At 40.1% G+C, this 26,321-nt stretch overlaps 1 protein-coding gene across 3 annotated transcripts in view; it reads left to right on the plus strand.

The window, feature by feature from the left end:
- The window catches only part of PLEKHA1 (pleckstrin homology domain containing A1), a 40,257-nt gene extending 18,275 nt beyond the window's left edge, over positions 1 to 21,982 (plus strand). For 2 of the 3 annotated variants that reach the window (XM_056850226.1, XM_056850228.1), the window contains 8 exons: positions 1,498 to 1,595; positions 4,994 to 5,125; positions 6,307 to 6,441; positions 9,037 to 9,105; positions 13,107 to 13,171; positions 15,378 to 15,441; positions 17,181 to 17,270; positions 21,414 to 21,982. In XM_056850226.1, the coding sequence (XP_056706204.1) occupies positions 1,498 to 1,595; positions 4,994 to 5,125; positions 6,307 to 6,441; positions 9,037 to 9,105; positions 13,107 to 13,171; positions 15,378 to 15,441; positions 17,181 to 17,270; positions 21,414 to 21,737 (977 nt within the window). In that variant the 3' untranslated portion in view covers positions 21,738 to 21,982. Of the gene's footprint in view, positions 1 to 1,497; positions 1,596 to 4,993; positions 5,126 to 6,306; positions 6,442 to 9,036; positions 9,106 to 13,106; positions 13,172 to 15,377; positions 15,442 to 17,180; positions 17,271 to 18,990; positions 19,062 to 21,413 lie in introns of all 3 variants that reach the window. The other variant, XM_056850227.1, reaches the window with a different exon arrangement.
- The last annotated feature ends 4,339 nt before the right edge of the window (positions 21,983 to 26,321 follow it).

Consider the following 26,321-nt stretch of genomic DNA (forward strand, 5'->3'; position numbering starts at 1 on the left):
TGATAAAGGGGGTATGGAGATTTTGTACATGAGAGTATTGACTTTTCTAAATATTTATGTGTTATATATTGTTGCAATAATGTAATTTGTGAAGTTGTTTAGCTTTCGTTTAATACTGTAGGTAAATAATGTAGAGGTACTGTATGTGGACTGATGGAAGTTCCAAGGTCTTATTTGACTAGGATGATTTTTAAGGCAAACTGGAATAACTTGTGAATGTTTGTGCTGTTGGGATATTTGATGTGCTGGTGAATGGTTCTGTACAGAGGAGTTGAAAAATGTGTTATGATTACAGAAATCACTCATGTTTCTGTGTCCTTGAAACCACTTCTCTCAAAGTTAGTTATCGTGTTTAAATTGGCCTTCATCCTTAAGCAGATCAACGATCTTGATTTTTATGAAAGGGGTAGAAAAATGTAGTGTTTACACAAGGCCATAAATGTATTTGAACCAGAGCAGCATCAAAGAACCACCGAATGGTGGTTCTTACAGTGTATTTCACATCTGTTTTGAGGGTAGCTACAGATGACTGCTTATCATGTGGACCCTTCTTGTGATCTTACATCAAGGCTCTTACAGCTGTGGGTTCCTGACAGTATGTAGTATGTGGCTACAAGTGGATCAGTTTTCATGTCAGGCTTTGCTGAGATTTGTGATCAGTTAGAGGAGCACAATAAAGATCACAATGTCATGAATCATTGTGCTACTGAAACCAGCTTCCCATACATTGCTTGTAACACATGGCAGCCACATGGCACAAAGTTGTCTGTAGCCACTCTAGAAGAAGACAGACTCTTATTTACATCTGCTTAGCACAATTTTCGTAAGTGGGTTGTTTGAACGTTTGCTTTTCCTGTGCCAAATTACATACACAGGATGTAAGATGCTACAGTGCTGGCTAAATAATCCACATGATTACAGCAAATAAGTTGTCCACAGACACATTCTACGAAAGCAAAAGAAATTTGATTTGCCTGTTTATGTCATGCTGTAGGCACACCTTTTTGCTTGCTGGTGTTCTCTTCTGCTGACACAGGGTTCAAACATTGATTAAGTGTAATTCAGCTACTGTATAGCTGACTGCTGTGAATTATAAATAGCAGTTGTTAAAAGTCTGTATGAAGTAGGACAAAGAACTTCATGTTTCTAGAGTAGAATAAGGCCATTATTTCTGAATTTTTCACCCAGTGGGTGGGTAGATTTTGTTTTTACAACAAAGTTTTTTAAAAAAATACAGGCATTTGGGTTAATACTAGCTTGGAGAAGTGATAATCAGTGTTCTGTTTCCACCCCCGCTCCGGATTTTTCACAGTACAACTGAGCCATGCATATATGCAGTCTTCCCTTAGAACTTTAAAACTTATGCTTGTGAATTTTGAGTTGAGAACAAAATGTGGAAAGCAGTCTGTATTGATGAATGCCTGTTTCCTAGTTAAGAAAAAGTGTAACCATATTTTAGCTAATACTGTGCATTATTTCTTTTACTGTCTTTACCAGTCATGAATGCAGGAATGAGGAAATACTTTCTACAAGCCAATGATCAACAAGACTTAGTTGAATGGGTAAACGTCCTAAACAAAGCTACCAAAATCACAGTAAGTAATTGTTTTTAAATAGCAGGGTCTTTCTGCATAGACATTTGGAGAAATATTACAGGTTTTTAATTGGGCAGGAGTACAGTTTAGAAAGATATGGACCTGGATCTGCCAGAAGATTACCATCTATATATGATGTGCCTGATTAGAGGACTGATTTGAGGAATAGCAGAAGGAGGAAAGTGAAGAAGTGATGCTCCACAGATGGAATTCCCATCCATCCATGGAAATTACCAGTGGATCCAAGCCTTTATGTTATAGTAACCATTTCAAATCACTTTGGTGCCTTTGCTGTAACTTGTTTATATTCAGGCATATCATGCTGGTCTTTGCACCACGCAGAAGCTATATAAGAGATTTGTGCTGCTTCTGCCTGCTCTGAAGCTTAGGGTTATAATGCCATCTCCCCAAGTCCTCTGTCATTCACAGAGGACTGAGAGGGGGTCAGTGGAGACTAGAAAGTATTGCTCGCTTGTAAGCCAGGCTATGGTATGAACCTGAAAATGGGTAATTAATGTTTTTATATAACAGACTTCTAAGTAAAAGGAGGTTTGGTTGCTAGAAGCACCAATGATGCTGCGTGGTGCAGTGGTTAAGAGCTGTGGTTTGGAGCGGTGGACTCTAATCTGGAGAACCGGGTTTGATTCCCCACTCCTCCACATGAGCGCCAGACACTAATCTGGCGAACAGGGTTGGTTTCCCCACTTCTATACATGAAGCCAGCTGGGTGACCTTGGGCTAGTCACAGCTCTCTTAGAGCTCTCCCAGCCCCATCTACCTCACAGAGTGTCTGCTGTGGGGAAGGGAAGGTGATTGTAAGCCAGTTTGATTTTTCCTTAAGTGGTAGAGAAGGTCGGCATATAAAAACCAACTCTTCCACTTTTTGGGTGTTTCTTCTGTATTATCACACTACTCACTATTTTGTTCTCATTTTTTTTATTGTTGCCTTATAATGCAAAGTAGAGATTTATGGGTAGTAGGTTGGTGTAAGTCCAGGGAGATATGAAGAATGGCGAAAAGGTTTGCTTGGCCACTAAAAGCCTCTTCTAGATCCTTTACTTGAAGCACTGCCTCTTTTTTTAAAAAAAACCTTCACATCGAGAAGAAGTATCACCTGATTGAAAAGCAGACATGTCTAGAATCTTCTGTATCCATCAAATATGGCACTTGAAATTCATTTTTACTATTTGTGATTTAGTCAGCGGTGCAACAAGCCACTGCAGGAACAGCATGAAAATTATGTTCGGTAGTTACTAGTTACTATGAATGACCAGTTCTTTTTAGAGACTTGTTATTTCTAGAAAAAACAAGGACAATTTGGTCAGAATTGAGCAGTTGAGACTGGAGATTATTCTGAATGTTTTATCGAGAGCAGCCATATTCTGTCTTCTGAAATACTGGGGTCTGGGGGCGGGGGTAGATTTAGCAGATGTTTGTTGTGAACTAGACTGAGATCACTGTTGCACGGTAAACCTAAGGAAGGGTGAGGTTCCTGTATGTGGATTAGTTGATTCAGATACAAGAATATTCCAAATAATGTGTTCTCACATATGTATACCCAGGAGTGGCTGCAGAGCTTGTGTTCTATCATTCGAAGGGTACTTCCATCAGCAGGAGAGGGGGAACACTTTTTTATTATTCCTCTTTTTCAGTGTAGACTTACAGATAGAACATTATGCTGTTCGGGGGTGGATTTCCCTCACTCTGGGTGGCTGCAGTGGGAGAAAGAGGTGTGAAATTTCCATTCTGTGGATTGTGCTCTGCTCACAGCATTCTAGATCCAACAGAAGGAAAGTGACTGCGTGAGCTTGGTCTTACAAATTTGCTTGTTTGAGCAGCAAGGGCTAGATTTCAATTCAGGAATCCTTAAAGAATGACTGGATATTAGCAGCTTTTGCTTTGGAATCAAATTGGGAATTAGTTCACTGTGATGTGTCCAGCAAAGGATAAAGGATTGCTTTAACCGGTGAGGTCTTCTGTCTTGCTGACAAATATCTCGATAACATTTGATGTAGTCCACCCTCACACACCCATGGCACTGGGGAGCTCGATACTTTTAGATTTGTTCATTATGCAAAGTGTCAGAGTGTTTGCTCACTGCTGTTGGCAGTGAAAGATTTTCTGAACATGATATATATTTGTGCTTTTCTTAATAATCTGAACTAGTGGGTAATCTTGCTCTTTTGACATAGCTGCAGATTAAATATGAGCTGTACTATAAGACTTTAAATGCTAAAAGAATTATTCTAATAGCCTTGGAAAACTGAAATTTAACTTCTAAAAATTCAAAGGTGTAAAATACAGAATTAATGTTTGGTTCAGTTTTCTTTTTGCTAAACTTTTTTCAAGAGGGACCACTGCAAAAAAAAATGAGAGGACTAATTAAAAAGAAGATGAAGCATTCCGTTGGGAGTATCAGCTTGTTTCAGGAAACTTGGGGATTATTAAAAGCTAAAAAAAAAGGCACAGGGAGGGTGCTATCATATTCAACAGGATCCAGGAGATATGGATCTGAAGACTTTGTAAAAATTGAGGTCCTAACCGCACTATGAAAATGAGTGCAAACCACATGTAAAGCAGTAATTAACCTAGTTAAGAAGTAGTATAAAGAGCAAGTTGTGGAAGTTACCATCTCTCATGGTGTTCTAAATACCTCAGAAATAGTTTACCTACCAAAATGCCACTGTGGGCATTGGAGGCAGATGAGAAAGATGCATTAAGTGCTTCATAAATAATGACAAAGAATGTGAATGGATCCTGCCAGTCTTGCAACCAGAATGTGATGGAGAAAAACCTACTCGTGACATCGTTTTTTTTTCTTTTTTTCTTTTTTTAGTAGAACCTCAGTTTTAAAGGTGGAGGATGAAACTGAGTTTTTAGGGCTAGATTTTATTTGTAAGTTTAGTAGTTCAGATGAGAAACTGATAAATTTTTGGCGGAAACATATAACTTATTAAAAGCAGCCAGCTTGCCAGAGTGTTGGAAGACAGCTAATATAATACAAGTCTTTTAACAGTTCTGGACAATTCAGGAAAACACTGACATGTTTCCCCAAGACAAGAAGTTAAAGTGGGAAATGTTAAGAATTATTAAGCATAAAGAAGTGAGTATAAAAATCAGTACAATTTTTGCAAAGGAAAGTCTTGCCTGTCTAACCCATTCGACAGACATCCTCAAAGAATTCAGATGTGATCCAGTAGCTGAAGGGTATAGCAGCCTTTTAAACCCTTTGGCTTATTTTTAGGTTAACAAAGGATTTTTATTTGATTTCTTTTGAGCTTCTCAGAATTAGAAAATGCACTTCAGTAATTTGAACTAGTTTGACTTCCTCCCATGCTTATCACAAAGGCATTGTACAATACCTGCATGCTATTCCATTGCAACATATACTTTTGCAGGTACCAAAGCAGGCTGATGCACTGTCTCAGAATGATAATTCAAATCGCCAGGCTGAAAATGTGGGGATAAAGAAGCAGATGTCTTACAGAACGGATATTGTTGGTGGTGTTCCCATAATAACCCCTACTCAGGTAATGTGGCTTAATGTCTTGTCTTGTCATTGGCGGTACTAAGAATAGCATGCTGCCCCTTCAGATGACATAATTCTTGTGACAAGAAATCAGGGCCAGTTCCAGGTTTTTTGTAGGCTCTGGGTAAGAAAGTATAACCGGGGGCCCTTTCCCACTTTGCGTGCCTGTTGGGAAGAATGACAAGGTACAAATGAAATAAATAAATGTCAAGAGTACCCTGAGAGGTAGGTTAGAAAAAGCTATAGTGACTCGTTCCAGATTACACAGTGAGCCTAGATTAAGGCCAAGTGATGAATTGTTAAAACCTAATCTCAAGGGTTCATGTCTAGAATCATAGAGTTGGAAGGGGTCATACAGGCTATCTAGTCCAACCCCCTGCTTAACGCAGGATCAGCCTAGAGCATCCCTGACAAGTACTTGTTCAGCCTCTGCTTAAAGACTGCCAGCGAGGGGGAGCTCACCACTTCCCTTGGTAGCTGATTCCACTATCAAACAACTCATATTATAATTTTCCCCCTCAAATCCAGCCAATATCTTTCTGCCTGCAATTTAAACCCATTATTGTGAGTCCTATCCTCTGCTGCCAACATGAACAGCTCCCTGCGCTCCTCGTAAGTGACAGCCCTTCAAATACTTAAAGCAATCATGTCTCCCCTCAATCTCCTTCAGACTGAACATTCCCAGCTCCCCCAGCCTTTCCTCATAGGGCTTGGTCTCTTGGTCTAACAATATCATGTGGTTCTCACTAATCACTTTTCAGTCCCAGTATAGCACATGCTGTAGGTGATCCAGTGTAAAAGGTAAAGGTCCCCTGTGCAAGCACCGGGTCATTCCTGACCCATGGGGTGACGCCACACCCCGACGTTTCCTAGGCAGACTTTGTTTACAGGGTGGTTTTCCAGTGCCTTCCCCGGTCATCTTCCCTTTACCCCCAGCAGGCTGGGTACTCATTTTATCAACCTCGGAAGGATGGAAGGCTGAGTCAACCTTGAGCCGGCTACCTGAAACCAAGTTCCGTTGGGATCGAACTCAGGTTGTGAGCAGAGCTTGGACTGCAGTACTGCAGCTTACCACTCTGCGCCATGGGGCTCCAGTGCAAAAGCTGGTATAAATTAGGTTTTTTGTAATTACTTGGTAAACTTCAAAACTGCCTTTACACCATTTGGATTACTTTGTTCTAGAAAGAAGATGTAAATGATGGTGAGGGTGATAAAAACTACTTGAAACAGTCCCAAAGCCACCCATACTATTCTGCTAAGCATCCCCCAGATAATGCTGTGATCAAAGCTGGTTATTGTGTTAAACAAGGAGCAGTGGTAAGTAATTGGAATATACATCTTTGATTAATGAGATATACATTCTGTATTATGCTACAGAAGTAATTGTCAGAGCTTGAACTTTAGGAGTATATTCATATTTCCTTTTGTAAACTTTCATAAATTACCACTGGTTACTTTAACTTAATTGCATTGTGAGAACATTCAAGGGAAGGGTTCTTGTTTATAAGCCTCAGAGGTAGCGCATTCCTCATTTTGTCTGAAGAAGCAAACTGTAATCCATGAAAGCTTGTAAGAATGAAACTTTGTTAGACTAATAGAAGCCACAAGACTGTTTTTAAATTCAAAAGTACTTGGACATAGGTGTTTGAAGTAATGAATTACAGTAAAAGCTTTGTTATCTGCCTTTTGACTATCCCAAACATGCACTTACTTGGCATCATTTGGGTCCCCTCAGTTACCGTACCCCATGTCTTCTGGTTCACATGCGCCCTACTCTTGCCTCTTCAGCCAGCCAGCTTGATGACTGCCACTGTTGCTGAGCTTGATCATCTTAGAATGTCTCCTTCCCCTTCAGCCTGCCTCAAGCTGCTGGGAGCCTCTGCTCTTGCAGAGGATTCCTGGGCAGCTGGCCCACTTGTTTGCTTGCTGCATAGGATGGTTCTGTGGCTTGGGGAGGAAAGATGTTCCCAGTGGGGTAAAGTACACTTGCTGCAGGTGCCTCTGGGTAAGGGGGTAGGGCAGAGCAATAAGCTTGAGTATCCGAACTCCTCCCCCATTCCCATAAGTACCAGATAACAAAGCTTTTGCTATTTTTGACAAAGCTATACTACATTTGCTGAGAAACTCAGAAACACCGCTCTGATCTGGAGAACCAGGTTTGATTCCCCATTTCTCCACATGAGTGGCAGAGGCTATTCTGGTGAACTAGATTTGTTTCCCCACTCCTACACACGAAGCCAGCTGGGTGACCTTGGGCGAGTCACACTCTCTCAGCCCCACCTACCTCACAGGGTGTCTGTTGGGAGGGGAAGGTGATTGTAAGCCAGTTTGAGTCTTCCTTAAGTGGTGGAGAAAGTCGGCATATAAAAAACAACTCTTCTTCTGCAAACAATATTGCTTCTCACACTGTAGCCCATACATGTGTGTTAAGTGCCGTCAAGTCGCCTCCGACTCATGGCGACCCTATGAATCAGTGTCCTCCAAAATGTCCTATCATTGACAGCCTTGTGCAGATCTTGCAAACTGAGGACTGTGGCGTCCTTTATTGAGTCAATCCATCTCTTGTTGGGTCCATACATGTTAGGCAACTTAACTTCATCTGCCTGGTGAACTGTTGTATGCCTATTGTCTCATCATCACCCACCACTAAAGGCTTGCACTGGTGTGGAAGCAAATGAAGCTATCGGGTCCAGTGGATGCAAATGAGATGGTTTACTAGCTGCAGCAGCCACCAGATGGAAGCACTTTCAAACTGTCTTACCTTGGCAACAAAATACTTAGAAGCAACACTCAAATGAAATATTTGTTACTGTTGCCTACTTATACAAATGAGATGCTTGGTGCAGCCCCAGTTGGAACAGATAGTCAGTTGCTGTTTGACTCTATCATCCTGTTTGGAAAACCAGGAGAGAGAAATTGGGAGTCTTTCAAGCTTGGAGGGCCAAGCTGTGATTATTCTGTTCTAAAAAATAATCATGTTAATTCAATGGTTGGATCCATTGATCCATCAGTGAAAGGCACTAATGGTTATGGGTTTTCCTATAATCTTTTATTCCCAGTAGTCCCATCTGACCCAGGGAAAGTTGATTTCTAGGTTGGTTGGACCCACATGGTCTAATAGGTCTGGGTTCTACTATTGGAGACGAATATGCCCTTCCCGGCTCTTCTATCCATGGATCTGCTCTGATGGAAGATGGAGAGGCTGCTCTCATCTCCTATGTAAGATAGCCATCAAATATGTGTGGCTATTATTCCATGTGGGTCCTGTAACCATGAAAACCAGTTTTCTCAGTGTCGGAAAGAACTGCTTCAGAGAGGGGAAACATGGGAAAGACCGTCATTCCTCTCACCCATGAATTAGTAGATCGTATGCCATGAAATTATTGCTCTGTCTGTAGCCATACCATTTGGAACTGATTGCTTAGATTGATGAGATTTTAATTGATTTTACTAAATCCCTTTGATTTTGAAATTGTAAGTGAGTGGCTGCATTCTTATTTATTTGAGTCTTTGAGATCCTGGAGGGTAGTGATGAGCAGTTGCTCATTAGCAACTTGGTTTCCCACAAGATGCCATCTCACTCTTGTTCGTACTGATATGACTACTAGTGTAATTGTATAGAGATCTAGAGACCTTTATCAGGGTTAAATGGGCCAGCATCTAGGCAGAAAAGTACCTTTTCCCATGTTTCATGCACTGTCAGTCAGTGCCCATCTGTCTTCCTTTTTTTCTCCAGTTCACCTTCCCTTTTCTCTACTCAAAACCATGGAAGTGGCTTCCCCATTGCTGTTACTGTAGAGAACTATGCTACAGTATGGGCAAAATGTACAGAGACCCTATGACTCCCTGGAAAAGATGTAAGCACTTATGGTGCTTAAGGAGACAATTAAATTTTGTTGTCCTTTCCAATAGATGAAGAACTGGAAAAGAAGATACTTCCAGCTGGATGAGAATACGATAGGCTATTTCAAGTCTGAACTGGTATGTATCAATATAAAAATATTGCTTTGGAAAAGTACCTCCACTCAGATTACAAATGTTCACTGTCGGTTTTGATGGGTTGGATCCAGTGATCCCTCAGCAAAAGGCACCTCCCATGCATGGTAAGTTAAGTTGTGCTTATGCATAATTGTTTTAACTTTTGATGGAAATTTTGCAGTGACTTAAAAATCTTAAGCGTTTGCTGAAATCATGGAAAATAAGGTGGGAGCAGGGTGTAGATTTAAAATTGTGGAAGTCAGACCATCCTTTCCTAGCTTTACAGAACTGTCCACTTCTATTGATATACATTTGCATCACTTACGGGCTTTGATTTGGATACAGCTCCCTCTCACAGATGAGCTGGTGTGTGTATAACCCATTCCAGTAGAGCAGTTTCCCAGCGCAGTATCATAAAACCATTTGGCACAGGTTTGAAAGGTTACTTGGAGCAGCACAGCAGGACAACCACCTTGCCCCAGCCAAGACCACAGTCGAGGTTGATAACCACCAGGCAGAGTGGCAACCAAACATTGTTTTTCTACACAGTATTTTTTTTACATAGTCTACAAGCATTTTTCTATGTGGTCTTTCAAAACTTTCAAGCTTAACAGGTGTTTCAGTAACGGACTGTTAAAGATCTGTTCTTCATAGCTTTCGTTATCAAATGGATAACCCTTATTAAAACAAGTACCTATTAGGTGAAACAAATTATAGGACATTTATTAGTAAAGAAAAGAGGAAAGGAAGCGGAGTCAAAGTAATTCGAATCACATTGCAACTGCCAGTAACACATGATTGCTTTTGAGAGGCTGAAAATCCCAAAAATTAAATCACCTTGTCAAACTCTGTTCCTTTGCCATCCTCTTACTATGTATCTCATACTTATAATATATGCCACAGTGATTCTTGCTGATGTATTATATTCTGTGCAGTCATTAATATGCGGTAGCCCAGGGAAACTTGTTTGGTAGCATAATGTGAAGAGGTCATAAAGTATGCATCCAGTGTTTGAATTTATTTGGAAGAAAAGCATAACATAAATAGGCATTTTGCTTTCCTTTCAATAACCACACGATGGCGTATGAAAAAAGGCAAATGAAACATGTTCAGTTTTCTCGTTTCAGAAAGACCTGCATATGTGATTCATGCACCATGTTTGTCAAACTAGAGCATGTATTGTTTGCTTTCAAAGTATGTTAACAATCTTGTTGATAACTTGCTGTTGAATAACATTTTTAAAAAATTAATCACTGCCTGCATAGCACTTTAAACTTTGCCAAACATGAACACACATCAGCTCAGTTTTATGCCTTGTACTGTAGTAAATTTGATTGTGATGCATGTAAAATGTGTACAGTATGAATTGTTTTCACATATCAGTTGTGAATATTTTGCTAGCACTACTTTTTTTTTCTTACCCTGACCAGGATGGCCCAGGCTAGCTCAATCTCAAAAGCTGAGCAGGGTCGGCCCTGGTTGTATTGGGATGGGAAGACCCAAGGAATTCCAGGGTCGCTATGCATAGGAAAGGTCTCTTGCCTAGAAAACACTACGGGGTCACCATAAGTCGATTGCGACTTGACAGCACTTTACACATACACACTCTTTTTGTATCCATTAAAGTCAGTGTGGTGCAAATTTAATATGTATCAACTGGAAACTAGCATACTAATGAGAGCCAGCATGGTGTAGTGGTTAGGAGCGGTGGACTCTAATCTAGAGATTAGATCCCCCACTCTTCCACATGAGCAGCGAACTCTAATCTGGTGAATTGGGTTGGTTTCCCCACTCCTGCACATGAAGCCAACTGGGTAACATTGGGCTAGTCACAGTTCTCTCAGAACTCTCTCAGCCCCACCTCACAAGGTGTCTGTTGTGGGGAGAGGAAGGGAAGGAGATTGTAAGCCAGTTTGATTCTCCTTAAAAGATAAACTCGGCATATAAAAACCAGCTCTTCTTTTTCATACTTAATGCATCCAAGGTTTAAAAACAGGGAGCATAGTTTTAAGCCTGAAAAGGCTTAAAACTATGCTTCTTATTTATAGCATGAATTCTTATATCAGTTCCTGAAATCCTATTTATAGCATGAATTCTTATATCAGTTCCTAGACTCCTTGTTGTGGATAGATAAAAAATATTTCTTTTCCAGTTCTCACTTTTCTCTTTTTCCTCCTTTGGTGTCTGGATGGACTGACTTAAGGCCTGATTTTACATCATTGATATAAACCAAGTTTCCAGCTTTCAAATTAATTTTTGAAAAATATATCAACTGAGTTCTAAATTAATAGTGTATTTATACCATCAAGAAATATAACCCAAGACCTCTGATCATGCAGCCCGCATGTCTTTGCATTGCATAGTTGTATGATTTAATTGCCAGGTTTTTTTCTCATTTGTTCACTATATTTATAAGAAAACTAAAAAAATTCACTTGAAGGCTTGAATACACATGAATATGTCTAATGCTGAATCAGACTCTAGGTCTATCAAGGTCAGTAGTGTCTACTCAGACTGGCAGTAGGGTCCAGGGTCTCAGGCAGAGGTCTTTCACATCATCTACTGCCTGGTCCTTTTCAACTGGAGATGCCTGGGACTGAACCTGGGACCTTCTGCATGCAAACCTAGAGGCTCTTCCCCTGAGCTATGGTGCTTAAGTGCCCTGAACTGTGTAGAATGGTATTGTTCCATGTTATGGAAAAAAATGTCCATACTAATTGACCGGCATTCTAAATACTCATAACTGATAACTAACCAATACAATGCAATTTCCACACTTTAGTTCAAAGCCCTTTTTATTATTTTACAAAGGACAGCAGGCTTTTATTCAATATTGATGTTTAATATAAGGTAATAGATTCAGTTTTAGCAGATCTAATGTAGTAATTAATACCTTGGCATTACATTCAGGTATTGTAAAGAGGTTATTGTAAAGGGCCAATATAACTGAAATAGTTTTTTAAACGTCTGACTTTGATCCCCCGCCCCCTATTTCTTGGAAATGATAGGGACACACAAGAGCTGTTTGGAACTGTTGCTAAGCACTAGCTATTTTGTGGTGGGCATGCTGTCTTTCCTGCCTCTGCTTTTTGAATGTCCGAAGATAGACATTTGGACTTATTTTTCTCATAGATGGCCTTCAGGCTTTCACGAGGGATTGGTGCTTGACAGCATGGTGTAGTGGTTAAGAGCGGTGGTTTGGAACGGTGGACTCTGATCTGGAGAACCGGGTTTGATTCCCCACTCCTCCACATGAGTGGCAGAGGCTAATCTGGTGAACTGGATTTTTTTCCCCACTCCTACACACAAAGCCAGCTGGGTAACCTTGGGCAAGTTAGAGCTCTGTTAGAGCTCTCTCAGCCTCACCTACCTCACAGGGTGTCTGTTGTGGAGAGGGGAAGGGAAGGTGATTGCAAGCCGGTTTGAACCTCCCTTAAGTGGTAGAGAAAGTCAGCATATAAAAACCAACTCTTCTTCTGTTCCCCAAGAGTGTTTTGCCAAGTGCCTACAGGCTGCTAATTTTGGGTGACAATGAGTAAATCCTGGCAGTACCTCTCAAAGTGAATCTCTGAATTTGGTTTAAGCCAGTGTGAGCAAATGCAGGAGAAGAAATGTACGTTGAAAGATCATGAGTGAAACTATGCAGAGCATGTAAATAGCAAGAACTATAATAGCACAAGTTAACTACAAAAAAAGGATTCTTTTTCGTTCTAGTTGTTTTGCCACTCATTTATTAGGAGATTGGGTTTGGACCACGTTTGTGTCTTGGGAAACAATGTAAAAGAAGCCATCTGGGTTGTGCTGTTCCTTAAGTGAGCCCTGCTGCTTTAAAGTCCAGGTATATGTTTCATCCGCTTGTATAATCAATTTATCTTTGTGAATAAGACCTGTATAGCTCTGGCTTTCTGATAAAGATGTCTTAACCCACAAACATTTAGGTGTTCAAAGTCCTGATTAACTTGCTCACTAAAAAATTAACTCAGTGAAGCTTCTGTTTTTTTCAGGATAAGGAGCCTCTTCGGATTATACCGCTGAAAGAGGTTCATAAAGTCCAGGAGTGTAAACAAAGGTGAGACAAACTGAAGGTTCAGAATTCTAAAAAGGTAATACACAATAGGTAGCTTGAACAAGAAAATCTGCCTTCCTATTGCTGTTTCCCCATTATTTAATAATGCCCTCTTTCATTGTACGGAAATCAAACCCTTTGAAACAAAACATGTCTTTAAGCAGGACAATGGATTGAATTTAGTTGCCATTGTAACAAAACAATACAGACCTCTTTTTCCCCCTACTTTTACTCTGCCATTCCACTCAAACAACATGAAACAATTAGTGTGACTTCCTAAAAGGTGTCCCTTAACTGGGCATGATTGGCCTTTGCTTAAATTAAGAAAAAATTGCAAGTCTTTTGAAAATACAACTTTATTCAAATACCAAAGTCTGTGTCGGAAATATCAATAATGAAAACGGGTTTACATGTGGTAGCGAAATTAGGTAGTAATGTGAAGGTATTCCAGTAAGGTGGAGGTCCCCAACCCTTTTCACCCTGTGGACATCTTTGGAATTTGGACTCAAGGTGGTGGCCCACAACCACAGAATGGCTGCCAAAGGAGTCAGAGCCAACCACAAAATGTCAGGGAGTGAGGTTATGCATAGCTCTAATAACTCTTTAACATTTCAGGCAGAAACTCTAATTAACAGGATGCCTTTTAAAGTGGACATACTGTTTAAAATATTTTCTTGCGTACACACAGCTTGCCTTCAGTCACTTAGTGAAGATCCTTGTGCTGCATTGGCAGTTGCTGTCAGAGCAAGGTTTTTTGAATCTGCACAGAAGCCCTGCTGGGCAAAAGTCCCAGCCATCCCCACCCACTTTCTAAAAACACATGGGCACCAGGATAGATGTCAGTGGGGCCCCATGGGACCCACGGGTGTCCCATTGGGGACCCTTGCAGTGTGGCACTGTGAGAAACATGTTTTTTTAAAAAATTGCTTCACTCCTTTGACTTGCTTAATTTGTGAGTGTAAGCTCTGCTTTATCCTCCAGGTTTAAATCTGTTAAAAGTAAAGAAAATCAAGTTGCTTTATTTTACTCTCTTGTTCTAATCATTACTATTTATTGGTTAGTTCTGAGTAGCATAAATCAAATTGAATGATCTAAATTTGCCAGTCAAGCCATGGGTTCGATCCAGTGCAGTGTTTCTGCAAGTGAAGGGACTTCTGCCCATAGAGTGTGACATTTACATCTTTCCCCATCTTACGGCAGTCCAGAATGCCTCTCAAAATCCCATTAGTTAGGGCTCCACTCTCCCCCAGGAGGAGGTTTTGGGGTTGCTGTGGAAGGAGTCTTCCCACCAATGGAAATGCTGAACTGGATCAAATCTCTGTCTTCTCTATTTGAAATACCCATCCTATTTACCGTATATACTCACGTATAAGCCGACCCGCATATAAGCCGAAGTGCCTAATTTCACCCAAAAAATGGGGAAAAAATAGGCACCCGCGTATAAGCTGAGGGTCGGCTTATGCAACCCCCGGGTCACCCTCCCACCCGGCCTCCTGGGCCCTCCAGACCCACCCCGACCCCAGCGCCACCCTAGGGGGGGAGGGGGAAGAGCCCCTGAACCCCCTACTTACCGGGAGAGGCAGCGATCAGCTGGCGGCGGCAGGCCCCCCCCGTCGCGCAGGAGGCTCAGCAGGCCACTCCTGGCCCGGGGGGAGGCGCGCTGGAGGCTGCGGCCCCCCCCGGCGCGCAGGAGGCTGCGCAGGCCACTCCTGGCCCGGGTGAAGGCATGCTGGTGGCGGCGGCGGTGGTAAGTTCCCCCCCCTCCCTGCACCTACCGCATTGACCCACGTATAGGCTGAGTTGGGATTTTTCAGCCCTTTTTTTGGGCTGGAAAACTCGGCCTATACGCAAGTATATACGGTATATTTTGCTTACATTGTCTATACATAGTTTGGGGGAAATGGAAACTTATTTATAATAGGTAATATTATAATAAATTTATAATAAATGTTGAGCTGCTAGACCAAGAGGTTTTGGGGTGGGTGGGGAAGGGTATTGTCAGAATCCAGTCAACCATTATGGGTATTGTCAGAATCCAGTCAACCAGTGCACGAATTCAAAGATGTTAATGCGAATTAAAATTATTTCAGGGTACCTTCTTTATGTTTATCACTTGAAAAATGTAAAGGAGTGTATTGGATATACAGGTGCACAGTTGGTTTTAAAGAAATTTATAAATTGCTAAATGCTTTTCATGTATGTTTTTCAGCGATATAATGATGAGAGACAATCTATTCGAAATTGTAACAACTTCTCGAACATTTTATGTCCAGGTAACGTTCAGTTTTGGTAAACTGTTTTTCTGTAAGAAAATGGAGTATTCTCCTCTTTTGAGAGGAATGTACACATCTGTTTTCCTCTTTAATACAATAATATGCACCCTTGCAGTTGAGCCAGTGATTGGAACAAGGTGCCCTGATTGACCATCTTCTCTGAGACTGTGACAAGACGAGGGCATTCTTGTTTAGTGTCCTGGATGCCTCTTGGTAGTACTCAGCACCCTCACCCATGTTATCCTTTGGGGCAGAATTTGTTGAATTGGGAGTTGGGACTAGGTGCAGAAAAAAAATTGAAACCTGAGGGAAAAACGTATTTTGGGTTTTTTTGAACCTTTTTTCTCATTAGAAAAATTGGGATATGTCGGGGAGCACTGAAAAACAAATATCTTAGTGAAATGTTTTTCTCTTTTGGAATGAATGAAATGCTTTTGAAGACAAGGCTTTACTCATTTGATAAAAGCTTCTCAGCATCTATAAAACTTCTCAGGAAATAGTGTCATCCTGTTGTTGAAGGGACTGTACTTAACATGGAAGAGTAGGTTTGTCGTTTGGACCTGCCGATAGATCTTGGCCTGTGGCTGGAAGTTACATATTCACACTGAGCACCTTTTGTTGGCTTCAGCTGATATGTCGACTATAGCCATTCCTAGAAAAGCATGATTCGGTATCTGATCCATGCTTCTGATCACATCCCAGTCAGGTTACTTTAATACATGCATATGGAGCTGCCTCTGAAGACTATCCAGAAGCTCCAGTTAGTATGAAATGCTGCCAGCTGTGTTGCTGTCAGGGTTGGATAGAGAGATCATATCACTTGTGCATTGAAAGGTCTGCACCGGCTGCCTGTTTCCAGGTACAGTGTGAAGTGCTGATGTATACCTTTAATGCTCTAAACAGCTTGGAGCAGGGGTTTTTGAAGCGTTCACTCCTCCTTTATTGTGTTTGGCAGTCAGGTTCTTCATCTAAAGCCCCACTGTATGGGTCTCTACACACAGAAGTGAAACAAGTGTTAACAAGAGATTTTTTGGGTAGTGGCACCTCATTTGTGTAATATCCTTTACTTGCCGGCTTGTTTGGTGCCTACTCTTTTAAGCTTTCAGGGTCCAGGCTAAAACAGGCTTTTAATTGACCTCTTCCTATCTTTTCGTTGGCCATCTTAATATAGCACAAGTCACAGAATCCATAATAAAATACCATCCTTGTCTTGCCTAAGTGTGGTGATCTGGGCTATGCTTTATGTTGTATCATTGTGCTTTTTCTCTGGGGGCTTTATTTTGTTGCTGCTTAGCTGGATGGCTTTACTGTTGGATTGGCTTAGTTAGTTATTATTTTAAGGTATATTGAGTTTCATGCATTTTTATTTTGTTCCATTATTGACATGCAGTAGAAAGCTGATAGAAGCCATATTTTGCAGTAAATGTCAGGTCATTACTTCAAGATTGCAGGCCATTTTGTAAGGAGATCTCTTACTGAAAAGTAGTAGCAAACCTGTGGTTTTTGTTATGTCTCATTTACTAAAAACAGTCTGCAGAAACAGTCATGGTAGCCCGTTAAACACACTTTGTTTTTAGTTTAAGTGGTGCTATCTGCCAAAGTTTGACTTAACCATTCTAAAATCTGCATTCATTTCAGTTCTTGGGAAACAGGCTAGTTGCGGATAACCAGCTTAATAAACCTTTGTTTTAGTTGCGTATCTTGAAACTCATATAAGATTTTTCTTTCTCATTATTCAGGCGGATAGTCCAGAGGACATGCACAGCTGGATTAAAGCAATTTCTGGTGCAATTGTAGCACAGCGGGGACCTGGAAGATCAGCAGCTTCTGTATGTTTTAAAAGAAGCTATATATTGCTTTGAGCCACAGTATCCAGTCTTAACACACTAGATCTGTTTCGTTTACTTGCCTTTCTGCCCTCTTTTCAAATCTGGAGTAACTTCTTGTCTCTGCATGCATCACCGGTTGCATAAAGTCTTGCCTTCTTAAGTGCTAATCTTAGCTTTATCTGTATGTGCTATCCATGTGCATTGTATTGTCTTAATATTCAGACAGTGCAGCCAATCGGGTTGAAAATGGTTTCCTAGTTCAATATTGTTTGGCTTTGAAAGCTGCAGTGAAACTTACCAAGCTACATGACAATGTTTACTAAACCTTGTACATGCCCAGCATACTGATTTAAAGCACTTGGTGTACGGATCTCCTGAAAGCTATTTTATGTGTCTGTATGTTCAATCTGGAAGCAGCCCAAAATTAATGGGGTGTTTTGGTGGGGTGTTCAGATGATGTATCTTAAGCGAATTCTAGAGTTTCATTGTTTGTGACCTTTCTTGGATCACAATTCTAATATCATGAATTTGAGACTTGACTACAATGACAAATCCATTAACTTTGTAGACAGAAGTGTCTTTTTTTTTTTTTTAGCAGAAATCTGGTTTAGAACTTCCAAGTTCTGATATTTCATAATTTTTTAGATGTATTAAAATCTTCACACCCAGCCTTAGGCCTTTTCCTTGTGGCCCAAGATGATTCTAAATTAAAAGCATCCATAATGCAATCATGCCCTTCACAGCATCTCCTGAAAACGTTGGGGGATGGGAACCTCTTCCAGGAGCCTGTTCCAACAAGAGATCCACTGTTGAAAAGGAAGAATGAATTCTAGTTGTGCCAACCAGGCATTCTTAAACAGGGAAACAGACAAAAGGTGGCAGCTGCAGGACTGTAATTGGCATGCACAGACATTTAAGGAGAGATGGTCCTTCAGATAATGTTGTGATATTTCCTATTCTTGCTATATTTAGTAATTCAGATGTTATAAAACATGGCTTTTATTTTAGCTTGGTATAATTGAAGTTAACGTCATTCGCTTCCCCTAGATTTAACAGCCATTGGCTATTCATCTACCATTTCACACTTTAAAAAGGGAGAAATGAAATTAATTTTTTCTTTACACTATAAAGAGAAAAGTTGCCACATCTCTCACACAATTGACCGATCTACTTGACAGCAGATAATGCTTTTTCCGCTTCTCAGAAAGTGTCTAGCTGTTTTATCCAGGGAGTGATATATTTATTTCATGCAGTATTTGAGTACATGTTAAAACAGTATGGGCTAGGGAGTCTACTTGGTCCAGATGAAATGGGCATTTGCATTGCTCTGCGATAATTTTTTAATATCTACTTTGCACCTCGGCTGAGTCTAAGGCATTACACCTTACCAATAAGATTAACTTCATTCTATTAAATGCTCATTGACAATATTTAAAAAATTTTCCTACCTGCTCCAAATTGAATACTTATTGTAAGCTGCAGTATACCAGCCTCTTTACGTTTCCGTCACACAGTAGAAGCTCCGTTTAGGAGTCAGTATGTTCTAGGTGAGAGAGAAGCTGCAAAGAAAGGATTTTCCTCTGTATATGTGTATAATCATTGTGGTGGGTAATTCAAATAGTGACTGCCAGCAATTTCTTTTTCTCTCTTTATTTCTCTTTCTCTCCCTCCTCTCCTCAAGTTTAGGTTACTCTAATCTTAGCTTTGCACTGTGTTCCAGATGCGGCAGGCCAGAAGGCTGTCGAATCCTTGTATACAGAGGTATACATCAAGAACTGGTGAATGCAGCATGTATGTGGGCTCTCATGTAAACTTGCCTTCCTAACAGAGGGGCTGAAATTCATAAATGCTAACATGATGTCATCCCCATGGTTTCTTGCATTGATGATAATCAAGATGAAATTACTAACTTCTAAAGCCATCTGCATTGGCAAATTAAGTTTACTTTTTCTACACAATCTGCTAAAAATCCACTCAGGAATGGCAAGTATTCACGCACCGCTGAAATCTCCTCTCACATTTCAGTGTACTCACTTTACTGAGTGCATAAGCACAAGTCATAAAGCATATACATTCTAAACATGGCTTAATTTTGCATGAGAGTTCATATTTCCATTTTTTTTTAAAGAAAGCTGAGTAAAAGCCACTTAAAAGCTAAAAGCTAGATGTGTGCTCATAAGAATGCACGCAGGAAAGAAAACTTCCTGGATTGATTTGCATGGCTTTTACAGTAGATATATGCATGGGTTCGTTAGTTAAAATGTAGGCACTGTTTTAGCTTGCAATCTATATGTTAACCAAAGTAGAACAGTAACTATTTAAATTCTGACAGTAAGGCAAAGGTATAGTTTTATCACATAGGTGTGGATTACAGTGTTGAAATTGATATCCCAGCACTGGTTTCAGAATCAAAGCATTTGTTATGTAGTATTCAATTTAGAAAAGAAGCTTAATTGTAGATTCAGCGTTTGGGCTTTGAACATGTTCATATGAGCATTTTGTGTTAGCTATCTGTTATTACTTCAAGATGAAAGTGTAAATAGTTTGTTTTCAGAACATTTACAGTTTATTGTATTAATCTAAATGTATCTCATTATTTGTGGAGATCCTTCTGCTAGGCGAACTACTTCATATCACATTCCTCAGCAAAGCTGCTTTACAGCTGGAGAGTAAAAATTGGTGTCGTTTAGCATCAGACCTTTTCCACTGTCCCCAAAGAATAGACACTAAATGCCAGTGTACTGCTAGCAGTGACAAGGAAGGTTCTTGTTTACTTCCACACATCCAACAATAATGTTACTTTCCCAGAAGATGCTTGATAGCAGAACTTTGCAGTGGCTATCAGCTGAACCAGTCTTTACTTACTGGTTCCTGTACAAACAGTGGTCCCTAGAGGACACTGCTTCTCCAACCAATATCTCCCCACATCTGTTTGTGTTGTTGAGATGGTGTTCTGGAAGAGCTGCCTTTGTACTGCAAATGAGGCAATATTTTCGAAGCGACAAGCTGGGGAAAGGAGAAGAAAAAGATCGTGTGATGGTTCTACTTCTATTAGAAAACCTGCTGTGCCATGATGTGGTACGATGGCAGTGTAAATGGTAGATTATGACTAGGCTGCTGTGTTGCAGGCTTGGCTATTGCTGTTAGTGGTCTTCTGTGCATCTTGCTACCTAATCCACATTTGCCTGTGTGCACTAGAGAAGACCCTTTGATACTCATGAGTAGCTAGGCTCCTCTTTCAGCTGTTGTCTTGTAACAGTAGTACTGATGCTGTGAGTATCCGAGCAAATGTATAATTTGTGCACAATACACCCCTAAAGCGACTTATTACAGAAATGCTGCTGTTACGTTCTTTGGCAAATGTCTTAAGGCATGCCACATAGAATAGAACTGCATAATATTGTACACAATACATAGTTCAGAAGAAAAAGCTTTTTTTGTGTGGAAGAACTTTGATTTAATTTTGGGTGACTGGTAATGGTATGCCTGAACATTAACAAAAGGCGAGAAAACAATATTTAAATTCAGTGTGCCTTGAAAAGTAGAAATATTAAAGATATGCTGTAAAATTATTTGCATTTTTTTAAATTAGTGCTTCATGGTATTCTGTGGTTCAGTAGCACAGAAGGAAAATGATAAACTGGAACGTAGTCAACAGAAATGTAAAGTACAGTAACTCAGTTCTCTTCAGCTAAGCAGTGATTCTACTATGCTTCTTTTTTTAATACGAATACGCTTTTGCATGCATTTTTGGAATTACTTAGGACTATTTTGAGAGTGCAGGAAGCGTTTTTATGTCATTTTCAAGTTCTCAAAGTATATGTCTTTGATAACTGTTTTAATTGCAATTGCATTATATTAGTAAAATAATTGATACCAAAAGAGCTGGTTTGTGTTTTTAAGCATCAAGCGTTTCCATGCTCGACTGTATAGACCTGGCTAGGCTGTTCTTTGCTTGCTCACAGTCTTAACACTGCTCTGCCTTGGAAAAGCATCAGCTTTCTACTGGTGATGCTTTGTTTTGTTTCCCCTCCCTCCTCTGATTTTTTGTGTGCGTGCTTTCAGAGATAAAAGTCTGAAATTTCGTTATTAACATGCAATTGGTTATCTGTAGAGTCTGACATACCCCCTTCCTTTTCACAGGAGCATTCCAACAATTCTTCAGAATCCAACTGGCCTGCAAAAGCAGCAGCTGCCCCCTCACATTCCGCAGCCACTGACAACCCCCCTTTGGTCTCAACCCATAACGTCAAGCCCCTTGTCTTGGAGAAGCGAAGATTTCACGAATCTTTTACCAAGGCCAAGCCAGGGAACTTCAAGATCCAGGCTGTCCCTTCAAGAGACCCAGCTTCCAAAGTGACTACTGTCCAGGGCCTATGGGAACCTCAAAATAAAAACGGCACTCAGGAACCGGACCCTGGCCCAGTGGATCTAGATGATGCAAGCCTTCCAGTCAGTTATGTGTAATAATAGGAAGAGTTTGGAGAATGATCCATTTGTTTTTGGTCCTTGAATTTCCTTGCTCAGACTTCTAGCCAAAGATGACTATGGGATGAAAGAACAAAGATTTGAATGTCGTTTATGTAGATCTGTATGTTTGGATACATTCAAATTTGCATATGTCTAAATAGTCATATACTGCCTTGTACTGATTATCAGAGCTGGCCTTTTGTTTGTTTTTCTGCCGCCTGGTAATAAATCACTTTCTAATAGGGAGGGGCCAAAATATACAATAAAAACGTTACTGTTGCCAGTCAGCAAGGTACCAGCTGCTCTTCATCTTCAATTTGGCAAATTATACTGTAAGTCAGGATAATGACAAGGGAGTTGATTTTCTAGGTTCTTAACACTGGCAAAGCCTTTTAGGCATTTGGATATATGTCACCATGGGATTGATGTAGTACCTTGCTGAACCCAGCAGTGCTTCTAACCATGCATTTTTTCCCATGCAGAGATTGTATTCATTTAAAAAACACTGCAGTGTCTGAAATGAGGTATGTTTTCCCACTGTAAGTTGCACAGATCAAGTAGCCACTATGCGATTTGTATGGCAGGAAAACCACTTTTTCCCCATTTCAGAAATTGCGTGCACATGTGTAAACTTTAACAAATCTTAGTATATGAAAAATGTGTGTAAATCAGGGCAGAGCTACAGATCACTTACACTGAAGTAAACCTGTTGACTTAATTGGAACTCCTTCTTTGTAACTGTTCTGTGAATCACTGCCCTTTTTCCAGAGAATTCAACTCCCTTAGAATTCCATGTATTTGGTGCTGTGAAAACATTAATTAGAGTAATACCGCTATTTTGAATATTAAGCCTATTTTTGATGCACTCCTAAAGGTGAATTGTAACTTTTGCACATTTGAATATTAATGGACCACCAGTAAGTTGTGTTGTGGATTTTTTTAAAGTAGGGAGAAGGGAAACTGGACTACTAAATCTTTTAAAGGTTTAACTAAATGTATTTTATATGAGGCTTTCCACAACGTCGATGTTTAAACTATATGTTCTTTTTCTTTTGTGAGGTTGATCCATACCCCCCCCCAGTGTGTTGTGAACAGTTCCCATTTAATAGATGGATCAGTGAAAGACTGAAAAAAAAATGTTTAATGCTGTTATCTGGTACTGAATTGTTCAATCATGCAGTTGTGGCCTGTAACTTTTGGTGCACTAAATTTATGAAAAGTGCCTGTGGGTTCTTTCTTTATGATATTCTTGGGGACTAATGGATGTTGGATGTTACTTTTATGGTTTTGAACCTTGAGGTGAAATAATTTTGGAACAGCTTAGTCCAGCACAACTTTGGTATCCGAGGGATGCCAATGGACCGGTAGCTACTAGTTGTGCACTATAATTTTTAACTGGATAGTTGTTCAGGGGTTTCCGTGATAAAAATAAAAAAGGTTGAAGAAGCTAATATCAGGTATTTGAGGAGAATGAGCATGTACTACATTGTGGTTAAGTTGTAAAAATGTTTTCTTTAATTAAAAAAACAAAACCCAAAGTTTCACTATCTGCTGCTTAATGTGATTCACATTTTCGAGTTCTGTAAAACGTGTGAGTAATGTTTTACAAAGCTAAGGATGTGCAAATGCTCAAGACAAAAATGTATGCCCAGTTCATTGAAACTGAGGAGAACTGAGTGGTGGTGATAAGCAACCTTTGCAGATCGGTGAACAAATAGTGTCTGTTAGCCTTATCGCCCTGGGGCTTACTGACACTACTGTTGCTCTGGTAGGTTTGCCTCGCAAGCAGCGGGAGTCTGGGGAGAATATGGGGGGAATAATAGTATGTTGTCACTTTGGGGGGGGGGAAACCCAGACGTGACATCACACTTCTCTAGGAATCACTAGGTATTATGGTAACACCATAGAGTTTCTGGTGATTCCTAGAATAGACTCATGTCACTTCAGGGAAAACCAGAAGGAAACTTTTTAAAAAAAAGATTTCACCCCCACCAGCGGCTGGGATGAAACAAAAGCTGGAGGCAGAGGATCCCCCAGTGGGAAACTGGCAGCCCCAGTTGAGATGAGGCAGGAGAGAGTGTCCTTTGCACTTCACTCTTGTTCACCCTGTAACAAAGGGTTTGCTTTTCTGTTGTCCTTTAGTTGCTCCAACCATAAAACCTCATTTGAAGAAGGCAGTGGCTCAGGGCCTGGTGAAATGTGCTTCCCTTGTAATCCATGCCATTTCAGAGCTTCAGGGAAACTTCCTTTCGATACTCTAATTACCAGCAATTGTCTACATTCTGAGTGCCATACATATATAGCAGAAAATAGTAATGGGAGAATAATTCACAATGGGTCAAGTCCTCCCCAAGGCTACTGCAATAATGAGCTTTATTGGGGTTGACGCTTCTGTTACTGCCCTCGTCCACCATGACACATGGTCACAGCTGAATATCAAGGAGGAAAATAATTTAATGTCCAAATTTATGCTACCATTTGCCCTACAACTGCTTACTGTAAGGCTGTTAACTACACAGTTTTTTTTGTAATCTGCTGCTGGCATTTGTGATGGGGAGGGAGTTCATCTTGCACCCAAGTATGCAAACCCATTGTCCTCCAGTTTCTAGCTTTGCATGCAGAAGGTTTAATCAAGAGGTACAAGCATTTTTCATGATCAACAGACTAAAGCCAAATTTACATGTGCCATGCTAAAGTATTTTTAAAAGCTGTTGGTGTGCACCTATTAAAAACATGCTAAAGTATTTTTAAAAGCTGTTGGTGTGCACCTATTAAAAAAACAGGCAATAAGTTATCCATGCACTTGCATTGGGTTTCTGAATTGAATGATGGCCATGAAGGAAAGTGGCTTTACAATTGCTTTTCTTCCTGCCTTTTATAACACACATGATTTCAGTATCGTTCTTGCACTGAGCCAGTTCTTGAACCCATCGTCTCCTCTCTTTTTACCTTTCAGGGAGGCTGCACCATTGCACTTCTTTCTATACTTAGATATGTTAATAATTTTGCTTGCAAGTGAAAACTAAAAATCTGTACCCTACAATTTGATCCTGGACATTCTATTTTCATGGTACATGAGTGCAGTTGTGCAAAATTCAGCATATTGCTTGCATTTATTGAAAGACACACAGATGTAATCAATTTGACATGTTAATAAAACCTCTTAGGCTTGCAATTCTTAGAGGAACAAGTATGCAGAAATGGGATGATTATATTGGGTTTCTGAGACTAAAGGAGAGAGCATTACACACAGGCCACTTATGCATGGGAGGTTTTGCCTTGGATTTGTTGCTCTCTAGATGCACTCTCTAGATGCACATTTCCTCCATCTGAATTCTCAACACTCTGCATGGGGGCTTATTTTTGAGTTTTGAGAATTCAGATGGGAATAATGTGCATCTAGAGAGTGGCAAATCTAAGGCAAAACCTCATGCATAAGTGGCCATGAAGTCTAAGGGTAGAGTAGTAGCAATGCCACAATATCTTGTTTCAAATTGATCTAGTGTAGAGCACCTTTGCTTTTCCTAACCATAAACAAAGTTTTACAAGCAGTGTGTGTAATTTGCATTTATTTGCCTTCTCAGTTACATGTGAAAATACCTTGAATGTTTTAAGGCTAGTTTAACATCATATATTTTAATGTATTAAAATTAGCCGATAGGTATTCGGAACCTTATTTTTCACCCATATGTACTTGTGGGAGAAGTTGAATTGGAATGTTTATACTAACATATTTGAATAGTTTCAAATGTCCTAGTTCTGGTACAGTTTTTACATTGCATGTTCATTTTATTCTGTTCTGGTATTGCCAGTTTTACATAATGAATTGGAAGTAAAGCAGCACCCTTACAAAATTCTTTTAAAATCAAAGTTAGATAGCTTAGTAATGCAGGAAAATATTTGTGGTTAATAAATTGTCAGGGTCTCTTTATCAGTATTTTTTTATAAAATCAGTGAAAATTGTTAAATTATTTTAGAACCTGTGCTGTTTTCTGTAAATATGTCACTTAAATTGTTAATAAATTCATTAACTAAACCTAGCAATCCTATCAGACTACTACATTTAGTGCACCTCAGAAGATAAACGTTAACGATGGATAACATTGTTTGCATATTGTCTCATATTTCCCTGTCTAAATTGAAGAACACTAAAGAGACTGGAGTTTAAAAAATAAATAAAGAGAGCTCTCGTGAAAGTCTGCTTTCTCAGTTACAATCCTTTGGTACCACCAGTCTTCTAAACAGCCTGCATCAGATATAAACATGTGGAAGAAACTGTTGACGAAAACTCATTTGGAATGGTCAGGTGCCAATACAGTGGGTGTTCTGTTAAAATGCCCTAATCAAATGTTCATACTTTTTTACTTCTATTTGGCTGCTTCAGAATTAAGGTGTACAGCCTGGTAATAAGCCAGTTCTGAAGTATTTGCATTGTAAAGTAACTGATGGTTCTGAAAACTATTCATAGTTCCCTAATGGTTACAGTAAGTTGGCTGGTTCCCTTTCCCCTAGGGTTGCCAGGTCCCCCTCTGCCACTGGTGGGGGGGGGTTGGGGGCAGAGCCTGAGGGCAGGGTTTGGGG

The sequence above is a fragment of the Euleptes europaea genome, chromosome 5 (assembly GCF_029931775.1).
Source record: "Euleptes europaea isolate rEulEur1 chromosome 5, rEulEur1.hap1, whole genome shotgun sequence".
NCBI lineage: Eukaryota > Metazoa > Chordata > Lepidosauria > Squamata > Sphaerodactylidae > Euleptes > Euleptes europaea.